The sequence below is a fragment of the Seriola dumerili genome, unplaced genomic scaffold, assembly GCF_002260705.1.
Source record: "Seriola dumerili isolate Sdu_G_001 unplaced genomic scaffold, Sdu_1.0 BDQW01000301.1, whole genome shotgun sequence".
NCBI classification, from domain to species: Eukaryota; Metazoa; Chordata; class Actinopteri; order Carangiformes; family Carangidae; genus Seriola; species Seriola dumerili.
In genome coordinates this window covers 2,902,546-2,913,582 of record NW_019174556.1, presented here as the reverse complement: position 1 = coordinate 2,913,582, position 11,037 = coordinate 2,902,546, and the positions used below count along the sequence as shown (strand labels likewise).

General features: G+C 39.0%; 2 protein-coding genes across 2 annotated transcripts; one reads left to right on the top strand and one right to left on the bottom strand.

Moving 5' to 3' along the window:
* The first annotated feature begins 480 nt into the window (after positions 1 to 480).
* On the top strand, positions 481 to 2,634 carry sod3 (superoxide dismutase 3). Its single transcript, XM_022758594.1, has 2 exons — positions 481 to 600; positions 1,565 to 2,634. Exons 1-2 carry the CDS (start codon positions 578 to 580, stop codon positions 2,199 to 2,201), a joined length of 660 nt encoding a protein of 219 aa, XP_022614315.1. The 5' UTR covers positions 481 to 577; the 3' UTR covers positions 2,202 to 2,634.
* Positions 2,635 to 4,529: 1,895 nt separating this feature from the next.
* LOC111231402 (coiled-coil domain-containing protein 149-like) lies at positions 4,530 to 10,896 on the bottom strand. The gene is made up of 12 exons (XM_022758478.1): positions 10,715 to 10,896; positions 8,739 to 8,900; positions 8,542 to 8,580; positions 7,924 to 8,031; positions 7,611 to 7,727; positions 6,660 to 6,832; positions 6,386 to 6,458; positions 6,114 to 6,198; positions 5,765 to 5,912; positions 5,570 to 5,646; positions 5,166 to 5,231; positions 4,530 to 5,071 (listed from the first exon to the last, which is right to left on the bottom strand). The coding sequence occupies exons 1-12, from the start codon at positions 10,763 to 10,765 to the stop codon at positions 4,530 to 4,532; spliced, it is 1,641 nt and encodes a 546-aa protein (XP_022614199.1). The 5' UTR covers positions 10,766 to 10,896.
* Positions 10,897 to 11,037: the final 141 nt, after the last annotated feature.

The window sequence follows — 11,037 nt, the reverse complement described above, 5'->3', positions numbered from 1 at the left end:
CACAGCATTACAATAAGACTGCAACCAATGTTTATTTTCATTATCAATACATCTGGCAATTGCTTTTTTTTTTCTTTTTCTTTTTTAAATAATTAGCTGATTGCCATTGTCAAAAGGCCCATCATTATTCCCTGAAGCACAAGTTAACATTCAAACTCATTCTGTCAAAAACTGTCAATTTTCCCTGTTTTGTAGATGATAGACTTCAGATGTGTTTTCTGGGCAGTTACTTAAGAGGAGAGTTTAGACCAGGCCTAATGGACGGCAGGAAAGTTTCTAAGGTTATTCAACAAACAGCTACCTACAAATAGCCTATAACATGAGCTGAAAAACACAGGTTCAGCCGCTCATAAACGGAGAAAACAATGAAAAGTGAAGACCAGCCCACACCATCAATCTTCCATGATGAAAAAGAAACTGACAGTGTCCTGTGAAGGTCTGCTCCACCCTCAACAAGCAACGCCCACTGACACGCTTATACAACACTTAAGAAACATATCGCATAGTCAGACGATAAACACGGAACCATTCAACAAGAGTGAAAACTCTTTACCAACAGGTTTCCCATCGTTTTTTCATGCTGACCATGCGTTTTCACGGGTAAGTGGACTCAGCTTATATGACGGTATCTGAAGTCTCGTTTTGGCTTGTGTGGGATAATTAACTTTATTTAAACAGGGTAAAACACTGCGACATCATGTTTTTCCAGTGGTAAGAACAGTCTGCATGTCGCATTTCTCCCCTTATTCTTGTTAGGGCATAAACATACAGTATAGTTAATTTAATGTTTTGTGCATTCATTTTAAATGTGTCAAAATTGACAAGTATTGGAGTTTGACATGCACTAACGGGCATATTGTCCTTGTTGAGAAATAAGAGAAATAACAGTCACATGGGCCCTTTCTTAAGTGTTGGAGCTTAATATCTGCTGCTCTGTAGTTAAACTCTGAAGTAAAGGTTGCACTTTTTTGACTGAACTACTTTCACGGTGGTGCATTTACTAAAGTACATTAAACCACACCAAAATACAAATTTTAGGTACTTTACAGGTACTTTAGTAATTCTTGTTTAGCTGCGTCATACTTCCACTCCACCGCATTGTAAAGTGAAAAATTTTACCTTTAACTCCATTATATATTTTTGTCAACGGAAGTTTTTTCTTTTAGATGAATATTTTAAATATAAAACATATGATGATTTTAATAAAAGTGTAATCAATCATCCAACTATGTAGTAAGTATTTAAATGAGCTCCAACTCCAGCAACATTAAAATGCTCCTAAAATATAATGATTCTTTCTTCCTGAAAGGAGATATTATATATAAATATAAAGAGGGGTTTTTGATGCTTAAGTACATTTTTCTGACAATACATGTGCATTGAGTAATGCAGGACTTTTACCTATAACAAAATATTTATATAGTGTGTTTTTGCTTCCATTTAACTAAAGGCTCTAAATGCTGCTTTCACTGCTCCTCATTTACTTTACTTGCTATTTTCATGCAAAACCTATTGTTTGTTTATTAATCTAATGCATCGTCATAATAATTTTAATATCTTTCAGGTCAGTGCGTCTATTGGAAATTGCTCTTTTGGTCCTCCTGGCAGTCTGTCAACAATGTGTCTCAGCTGACAATGACATTTTGGCTCCACCAGAAGTCTCGCAGCACAATGGCACCATGTATGCAGTGTGCAAAATGAGACCCAGCTCAACAATACCCGAGGGTCTGCCCAAAGTGTACGGTCAGGTGCTGTTTAAGCAGGATTATCCTCATGGAAAACTCAAAGTCCTTCTCCGGTTTAATGGCTTCCCCACGGAGGGTAATCCAGAGCCTAGAGCGGTGCACATCCATCAGTACGGAGACCTGAGACAGGGGTGTGACTCCACAGGTGGCCACTACAATCCACGTGGTGTACATCATCCAAACCACCCGGGAGACTTTGGGAACTTTGAGCCCCAGGAAGGAAAAATCAATACGTTGATAGAATCTGAGGCAACACTGTTCAAAGAGCTTTCTGTGATCGGAAGAGCAGTGGTGGTCCATGAAAAGAGAGATGACTTAGGGCGTGGTGGAGATGCGGGGAGCCTGCTGCATGGAAATGCAGGCCGCAGGCTTGGCTGCTGCATTATCGGGATTTCCTCTCCTACTCTCTGGAACATGTACAACAAGCAGAATAACAGGCCGCTGAGGAGAAATTAGAGTAGAGTAGTGCTGTATACTTTTAATCAGCTCACAGATGTTGCCTTTGTATTCATTCAGTCATTGTATCGGTTGTATTCTGTGTCTGATACTAAGAAAAATCAATGATTCAATCACATCACCACTTTCCAAACATTCAACAGTAGCTTATTGGATGTAGTGGAAACTTGCCTTAAGAACGTGACCCACCAAATTTGGTTCAGACATCCATGGTTCCCAAAGGATGTATCCTTGATTTTGGTGATTCTTTGCTTTTTCTTCTAAAACCCATTAAGTTAGACTCCTTGCATGAAACCTTACAAAAATAGACATTCTGCATTAAATACTGTATCAAACTTTACTTTCAGGGCGGTGTGTCACAATATATCAAATCATGATGAAAACTGCTTCTTGTTTTGGATTTTATACTTAAAATACAGTTTTTCCAAAAACAGTAGTTGAAAATTATTTATTTTGCAGAAATAAATCCACATTTGTACACATTCAACACTTACAGAAAACACATATGGCTCTATGTAATTACTATCTGCTGAGTTACAAAAACACAAGATATCAGTGCTGGTAATCTAGATGTGGCTTCAGTGTGTTACAGACTAATACATTCTGTATATATATAATATATTCTAAACTAAGATCTGTTTGTTCAGTGTCAACTGACAAATCATGTGGTAAATCATCAAATATTTGCTTTGAAAATGTCTGTTAAGGAATAAAAGCATGGATTAAAATAGAAAATGCAGTTCTCTTTAATCAATTAATTGTATATTGTCATGCAGGATTTTATATAGCTTTCATAACATTGTGCTTTCATGATTCAAAAAACAAAAACTTGTTTAGCGATGTTTAGTTAAAAAAAAAAAAAAAAAAACTGAAAAAGGTTTCTGGACAGAATCTGTTTGGAAACATTTCTATAATGTTTGCAGAAAGAAACTAGAGATCATCTTGAGATGCAGTTATAACAGTGTCGCTCTGACAAACATCTGTCCACAGACAGACAGACATATAACCACCTGCCAAATTATTCAAAACCACCTCTGTGGTAATTCCTGCTACAGTAGGTGTCTCCAGGACCACACACAAACAAACAAACAAACAAACAAACAAACAAACACACACACACACACACACACACACACACACACACACACACACACACACACACACACACACACACACACACACACAGTGAAAACAAAACCAGCCCTGCAGCTGGTAATAAAACTGCCTGGCTTAAATATTGTTCACAACAGTGGAATGTCTACTTCTTGATACAGTGTTTTATAAAATATGGTAGGTTTATTTATTGTCAAGGGGGAAACATGGGCAAGATAAAGGGGAATGTTTCAGACCAACATTTAATTTCTAAGCGACACTGCCTCTTTCTGTTGATGGTCAACTGACAGCAGCAATTGCACTTTGTCCCTCTTTTCATTTTTAATATAATTTCCTTGTAAAACAAAATCTGAATCAGTGTCCCACTGGAGAGTTAACAGCAGAAACATAATGCAAATTACATTCTCCTTAAACTTAGTCTCTGAGTCAGAACTAAGATTCGCACAACTAAAGTAAATGATCTTTAATGATCGAATGCTGACAAATCTACATCTTCACACCTGTGTTGTGTTCCAGCCACAGTTCCAGTTCATAGCCCTCGTTCGCTACTTCACAGATTCTCCACTCCACACCTCTGACACAGAATGTGCAGCTTCCACCAGTTCAGGAAAGATCCTTTTCCCTGTTTCAACTTGACAGTGCCGCTAAACACAAAGTGACATCCATAAAGAAATGGTTTGATGAGTTTGGTGCGGAAGAACCTGAATGGCTTTCACAGAGTTCTGACCTCAAACCAACAACTTTTTGGATAAACTACATCACATACTGTTAATGCCCAGCCACACCAATTCTCTGGCTCAATGGGAGCAAATCTCTTTAGCCAGGTTCCTGTGGAAATCCTTCCCAGAACAGTTCAGGCTGTTAGAGCAGCACATTAATGGCCATAATTTTGGAATAAGATGTTCAACAATCACATTTGGTTGTAATGTTTGAGTGTCCACATACTATTGGCCATATAGTATGATTAACGAGGTTAAAAGGTGGGACAATAATCAGTTTAAGGATTTTTTTTTTTTTCCTAGACAACCATGAAATTTCATGCCGTGGCCACTGAAACACAATAACAAATCATCTGTTGATCCTAGCAGCTCAGTCTTGGCACACTCACACAGATTTTTTTCATTATTCATAAAAATAAATAAAGGATCATTATATAATAAATCCATTTTTTGTAATTATTCTTAAATTTTCTCCTGATGCAGCTCCTGGAAGATGTCAGATTTCCTGACAAACACAAACATCTGTCTCCTCTGAAAGCTCTGTCTCCTGGTTGGGCCGGGCGGCGTCGTCGTCCTGCTGCTCTTCAGCAGCCGCATCAGAGACAGCGTCGGGCGTAGCAGCACGACTGTTTTCCTCTGTGATAATACACTCAGTTTCGACAGTTTCAACCACTTCAGTGTATTCATCTGACTCATCCCCTCTTCCTCCTGTAGTGTCTGAGCTGTCTAAAGTTAGCGGTAAGTGGTGAGGGTCTGAAGGACGGGGTGTGTTCACATCTGTCACCGTGGGAGGGGAATCACTCAGACACTCCTCTTCTAGTGTTAAAGCAGTTAAATCCACTGTGGTCTCTATGTGGTTGTTTGGTATTTCTGTGTGAGGCCCTTCATGGTGTGAAGGGTTCTGCTGGGGCTTCTCCACGCTGGATGGTGGTGGAGTCTCTTCCTGAAAAGCTGATGCAACTTGTGTGTCACCGTCTTGGTTTTGAACCTCGGGGGAGCTCTGCTGCTCAGCAGGTATATCTGCAGGCCCCTTGTCAGCTGTAAGAATAGACAGAAGAGTAACATTCAAGAAATACTGATTGAATACAGATAGCTGCAGACTCATAGAGGTGTAGTTGCACTGAATATTCACCTTCCTGTCCAGGAGACTCTGGTGACTCAGCCTGCTGAGTGCTCAGGATGATAGTGTCTTTTCCTCCTGTCGTGACAAAATATTACTCAAAGTAAGCTCCAATAAATATGATTAAAATGTAGTCATCTGTATACCACTACTTAAAACTGCTGGATTGGATATAGATGAGTAAATGTAATGTAGGAAGATGAGAAGTGATGGAAGAAGGTGAAGTTCAGAGGTTAAAAAAGTAGTTAATAGATAGGGGGACATACTACCATAAATTCCCAGAGACACATTATAAGTCAGGCCTCCAGGTAGCAAGAAGCAGAAGGACAAAGAAGACGATAAGAAAGGTGAATTAGCGTGCAGTATATATATATATTTATATATTTGTTTTAATATATCAAGCAATTTATATCCACCTGGCAGGCTCCATAATCCAGATATCTCTAGTGTTTTTAGTTTCTTCTCCAGCTCTGCTACTCGATTTCCCAGAATCCTTAAGACAAAAGACAGAAAGACTTAAAGACAGACATGCATGAGTTCTGCCCAACATCCACAAATTACGACCTAAAAGAAATGTTTAGGAAGAAAGTGTCAAGAATAAATGTCAGTACTTGTTGATCTGTCGTTGGTGCTGAATCACCATGTTCTTCTCGTGGATGGTTTCCAGCAGAGCTGTGGCCAGAGACTTGAGGTCTGAGATGGACTGAGGAGTCACCGGCAAACTGCAGCCGTTTTCCTCAGAGAGCAACAATTCCTTCACTGCGTGCGCAAACACAAAAACACACAAACACCATCATCAGTCACAGTTTAGGTACAGACCAACTACTACCTTCAATTTAAGAGTTTAGAGAAAAACAGATTCCTTTTCTTCAGCGCACATTTAAATGTTTACATGGTGCAGTATTTTGTCACATTGTGCATAGTGAAGCGTGAGGGTTTTGAAAATATGATCCTTCTGACCTTGTTTGGCAGAGAGCACCCCTGTGAGAGCACTGCTGTTGGCTTTGCCACAGATTTTAGAGTTTTTCCTACACTCCAGGGCGCTCTGTTAGCAGAGGGAGGCATTAGTGAGCATGAGAGGTTTGTTTCCGAGGAAGAAATTAAATTTTTTTTCCTTCTAACAAATCCACATTTATAATTTTGTAAAAAAAAAAAAAGTTACATGCCTCCTTCTTTTATGGAATTGAGAAACTATTATAAAACATAATTTTATATTTTAAAAATGTAGCCACCTTGTACTTCACCAGATTTGTTTTGAGCAAGTTGACCTCCTCCTGAAGTTGACTGAGGCGCTCGTGCAAATACCTGGAAGAAATATTTTTTATCAAAATCCCAGATTCAGAAAAAAAAAGTCAATAAAATCCTAAAATACACATTATTTCATTGAACTAGTCAAGTAGTGGGACTTACTCAGATTGTTCCTGCAGCTGTGGACACTGCCGCAGAGACTCGCATATAACCGAGGTGACGGTAAAGTTTTTTTTTTTTTAAAAAAGAGTAACGAACCTGTTCTCCATGCAGAGTGCATCTATGTCTAGGATTCGAATCTCATCGTTGCCCACGATGTGGTTCATTTCCACGTTGAGACGATGAGCCTTCTGCTGAAACACGTCTCGCTCCGCTCGGACATCCTGAAGCTCGTCTGTGAGCGACTTCACGCTGTGCTCCAGCACCTCGTTCTACAGCAACACAAAACACACTGCGTGAGTACAGACGCTGTGATGTCATCTGCAGATAGCACTGTTCATCTTCAAAGGTTATATATCTAATTGTCTCATATCTGTGTGTATTTTTCACTATTTGAGGAAAACAACAGTTCCACACACACGATATTTAGCCCGTTTCATTCTTGCCTCAAACATTTGTCACCTATTATCATATCTTGTCTAATCATGGGAACAATGGGTACAACTTCACTTATTTATGACAGATTTAGGGCAATAAATCTCCAGGTGGACACAGCTTTTTTTCATGGAAAAACGAATGTTCAGATTGAGAATAAATGTGTTGAAAATCTGTTTAAAGTAACTGAAAGTCTTGCTGAAAATTAAATAATGAAAAACATGGTTAATGTGACTCATTCTTTACACAATAATAGCAATAGAGTAGCAGTAATAAGCAAATTTATCTCTCTGTCAAGCAAAATGACCAAAGATTTGTTACAGCTGAATTTATAAAAAGTCAGCTCTCTCAGTGGGAGGTTTACACTCATGATGCGCTCCGCATCATTCAAGGCAAGAATCAAACCGAACTCTTAGTGTCACAAACATTAAAACCATCTTGAAGTTCAACAATTGTACATTTGTTTGCAATATAACACAGGATGTTCTTTAATGTCACACTGTCGTCCACTGACTGCGAATCATTAACCCAGTAACACCTGAATACGCTGAACTATTGCAACTGAAAAGAAAAGACAGAAAACTAAAGAGCGGGCTGCGGGGCCTCAGCCGTCACCTGTTCTCTGGCTCTTTCTAACTGTTTGACCAGATCTTCTCGCTCATGTGCGGGAAAGTGTCGAGCGCCGACCTCCTCGTCTCCCAGCCTCTGTTTGGTGATGGTCATTCGTAGGAGCTGCAGGAACAGAAAGACCCAGCAGGAGTCTGTTAAATTGTCCGTCGTTTTCCTGCATAGAGCAAACAGCGTGATACTGCTTTTCTGATCAAATACTGGATATGCTGGAGATATATTCAAGAATAAAAATGCATCTAAGGTAGATTATAAACTAATACTTGGAGACTTCTGATGGTTACAAATTACAACCTGCTACCTTGTTATCACCCTGAGCTTCCACCAGCCGTTGTTTCAGCTCCTTCACCTCCTCAGAAAGTTGATTACTTTTTTCTCTGGAGTCTCTCAATAGCTGGGCTAAATTCACCTGGAGGAGACATGAGGTCACACGAGGGAGACAACCCAGGTTTAAGTCAGCTGTCAGAGGAAAAATATACAAGGAGTGGATATCTGTGCAGTACAAAGGTTCTATGAAAACATTTTCCCCATCCTTTTTTTTTTTTTTTTTTTTTTTTTTTTTTATCTTAAATCTACAACAGAACAGCAGAGTTGGTATGGACACTGGCAGGAACTGCTCTCCACCCACAGGCAATGATGAATTAAAAACTGTCGGTTTGTATTGCTGAACTGTGCACAAAGCAAAGGTGCTCCACCCAGAAACATCTGGACTCACCATGGTTCAAAACTGTCATCATCCCCTCATCTACTGGGTAAGTTTTATGTATAAAAAATAAAAACCAGCCACATCAATAAACACAAGCGGTGTGTGTGCACATTACTGACCATACTGAATTTCTGCAGTATTTGTGTGCAGTAGCAGTTTGCAGCAGTTTGTTAGACAGTAATGAACGAAGATTAGTAGGTTAAAATCACTTACTTGATTTCTCTTCTCCGGAGGCAGAGAGAGATCTCCATCCTATTAGTAATAAAGACAAAGGAAACTGTCACTGAATATAACATCTCCAACATTTAATAGAGGGCAAGGACACTTTTTATTCTCCATTTTGCTGCCTATTATGAAGCTTATGATGTGTCTCTAGGACCGTACTGGTGCAGCCCACAGAGATGTCTTACAATGAGTTCTCTGTACTTCTTCTTGAGGCCTTGGTGCCGCTCGCGGAGCTGGTTGGCCATCAGCTTGTACTGATCCCTCTCCTGCTGGCAGGTGTCCAGCTCCTTAGACAGAATCAGAAGAGCTTCCTTCTTGCTCTCCAGCTTCCGCTTGCAAATTAGAAACTGCATGAAGGAACAAATGTTTTGTAATAAAAGGAACAAAAGACCGAGGTATTGTTAAGTGAACAGTGAAAGATTAGTGAAGTTATGCAGTTCTCATCTGTTCATTAAAGAATGTGATGAAGCAATGCAGACAATATGAAAAACTTCCTCTGATGATGGTCATGTTTATCATGACATCTGTTAAAGTAGGAAAATCTCCTGTTTAGGGCTGCAACTAATGATTATTAATTATTCTGACAATTATGCTTTTGATTAATCATTTAACTTATTGTGTCAGAAAATTGTGAAAAATGCCCAACACAATTTCCCAGAACCCAAAGTGTTGTCTTCCAAAAACCACAGATATTCAACTTAACTTTAACTTAACCCGAACCCTCACGTCTGAGAAGCTGAGGGAAGAGAATGTTTTGACATCTGTGCTCTGTAAATTAAATGATTAATCATTATCAGGGCCGCTATCAATCAATTTTCTGTCGATCAACTAATCGATCAGTGTATGTATATAGACATGGGGGAGATCATTAACTAATCACACAATAAGTACCCCTTCAAAAGAAAAACTCCTGCATTTAAAGTACATAAGTACTATCAGCAAAATGGAGTTAAAGTAGTTTAAAGTATCAGAAGCAAAAGTATTCAATATGTCAACAAGTCCTCCAACCTTGTTAGAGTTAAACCATTATACTATTGAATCAGCAGTAGTGATGTATTGATATCTAAACAGATTTTGTGGGTTGAAGTGGGACTAAATTTAACTATTTCATATACTGTTGTTCAACCTGTAACAGAGCATCAGGTTTTATAAACTGATCATGTGTTTGTTTGTGTGTGTAAAATGTTAATCTGCAAAGTGACAAGTATCTCCAGCTATCAGACAGGACTAACTAACAATTATTTTACTCATCCTATCCATCTGAACATTATTTTCTCAAATAAAAGATTTAGTTGTTATGTCTACAAAAACAATTGAAGGTGCCTGTCACAAATTCACAAAGCACATGGTGACGCCTACAAATGTCCAAGAGCCACAAATATTCAGTTTTACTTCCATAGAAGACAAAGGAAACCAGAAAATATTCACATCCCAGAAGCTGGAACCAGAGAATTTGGGCAATTCCTTCCTCAAAACATGAGTCAGAACGATTAATTGATTATCGAAATAGTTGATGATTGAGTTACGATCTAATAATTAACTAAATCTAACTAATTGATTAATCGACAAATGGGCGGAATTCAAATGCCAGATAAATGTGGAGCAAAAAGGACAAATTTTCTCTCTTAAATGTAGTGGAGTAGACACGTAGAGTAAAGCTAGCATTAAAAGTAAATACTCAAGTAATGTACAAGTAGTTCAAAATTGTACTTAGCTACAGGATTTGAGTAAATATACTTCATTATTTTCCACAACAGTCATCTAAACATATTGATGATTGTGGATTATCTATGAAAAGTCAATACACCTGCAGTGTGGTGCATGCTGTTGTACATACCATTAACTCAGTAAGACACAGGGCTCTGCAGGTACAAGGAGAAAAGATTTTTTTTTGTTTTTAAATCTACTTCCTCGTTTTCCACAGACTGAGCTGAGAATGAATCCTGTTTGCTCAGTTTAATCTGGACCACATATTTTAACTGTCTGTGCGTCAAACAAGAGACATGGACACATGGAATTTAAAGGGTTTAAAACGACGCACGTTCACTATTAATATAATGGTTCAGAGTATAAGACATTTCTCCTAACATTAGCGGAGGTTAGTGAGTAACATGCTCACGCTTTTTTACTCTGTCCCCTCTCTACGTCTTTCCAGTCTCACCTCACTGACCAGCCCCTGCCAGTCACTCTCGCTCCTCCGGGAAGGATCCATGTTCCTCCGTGTTACAGAAAAACAAATACAACAACAGGCCAGTAGTAACACAAGGTGAGTTTCAGATCGTATGTGTCACCATGTTAGTTGTGTTGAGTTCAGAGACATTTTGCATCAAAACGGATTAACTGATCGAGGAACGCGACCTGCATCACTTCCGTCCGTCTCGACGTCAGAGAGGCGTCACGACGCATTTGGAGACCCCGAGTAAAACCAGGAACAATATTCGCACTTAATTCCAAAAAGACTCGTGGTCCTGTTTCATACGTAAT

Bases quoted from the DNA above. Each gene is read 5' to 3' on its own strand.
- LOC111231402 (XM_022758478.1), bottom strand. From the start codon at position 10,765: ATGGATCCTTCCCGGAGGAGCGAGAGTGACTGGCAGGGGCTGGTCAGT. The intron at 8,032-8,541 runs GTAAGTGATTTT...TGTCTCCTCCAG, and splicing joins CTCCGGAGAAGAGAAATCAA to GTGAATTTAGCCCAGCTATT. The intron at 5,647-5,764 runs GTACTGACATTT...TTTTGTCTTAAG, and splicing joins CACCAACGACAGATCAACAA to GATTCTGGGAAATCGAGTAG.
- sod3 (XM_022758594.1), top strand. From the start codon at position 578: ATGCTGACCATGCGTTTTCACGG. The intron at 601-1,564 runs GTAAGTGGACTC...AATATCTTTCAG, and splicing joins CTGACCATGCGTTTTCACGG to GTCAGTGCGTCTATTGGAAA.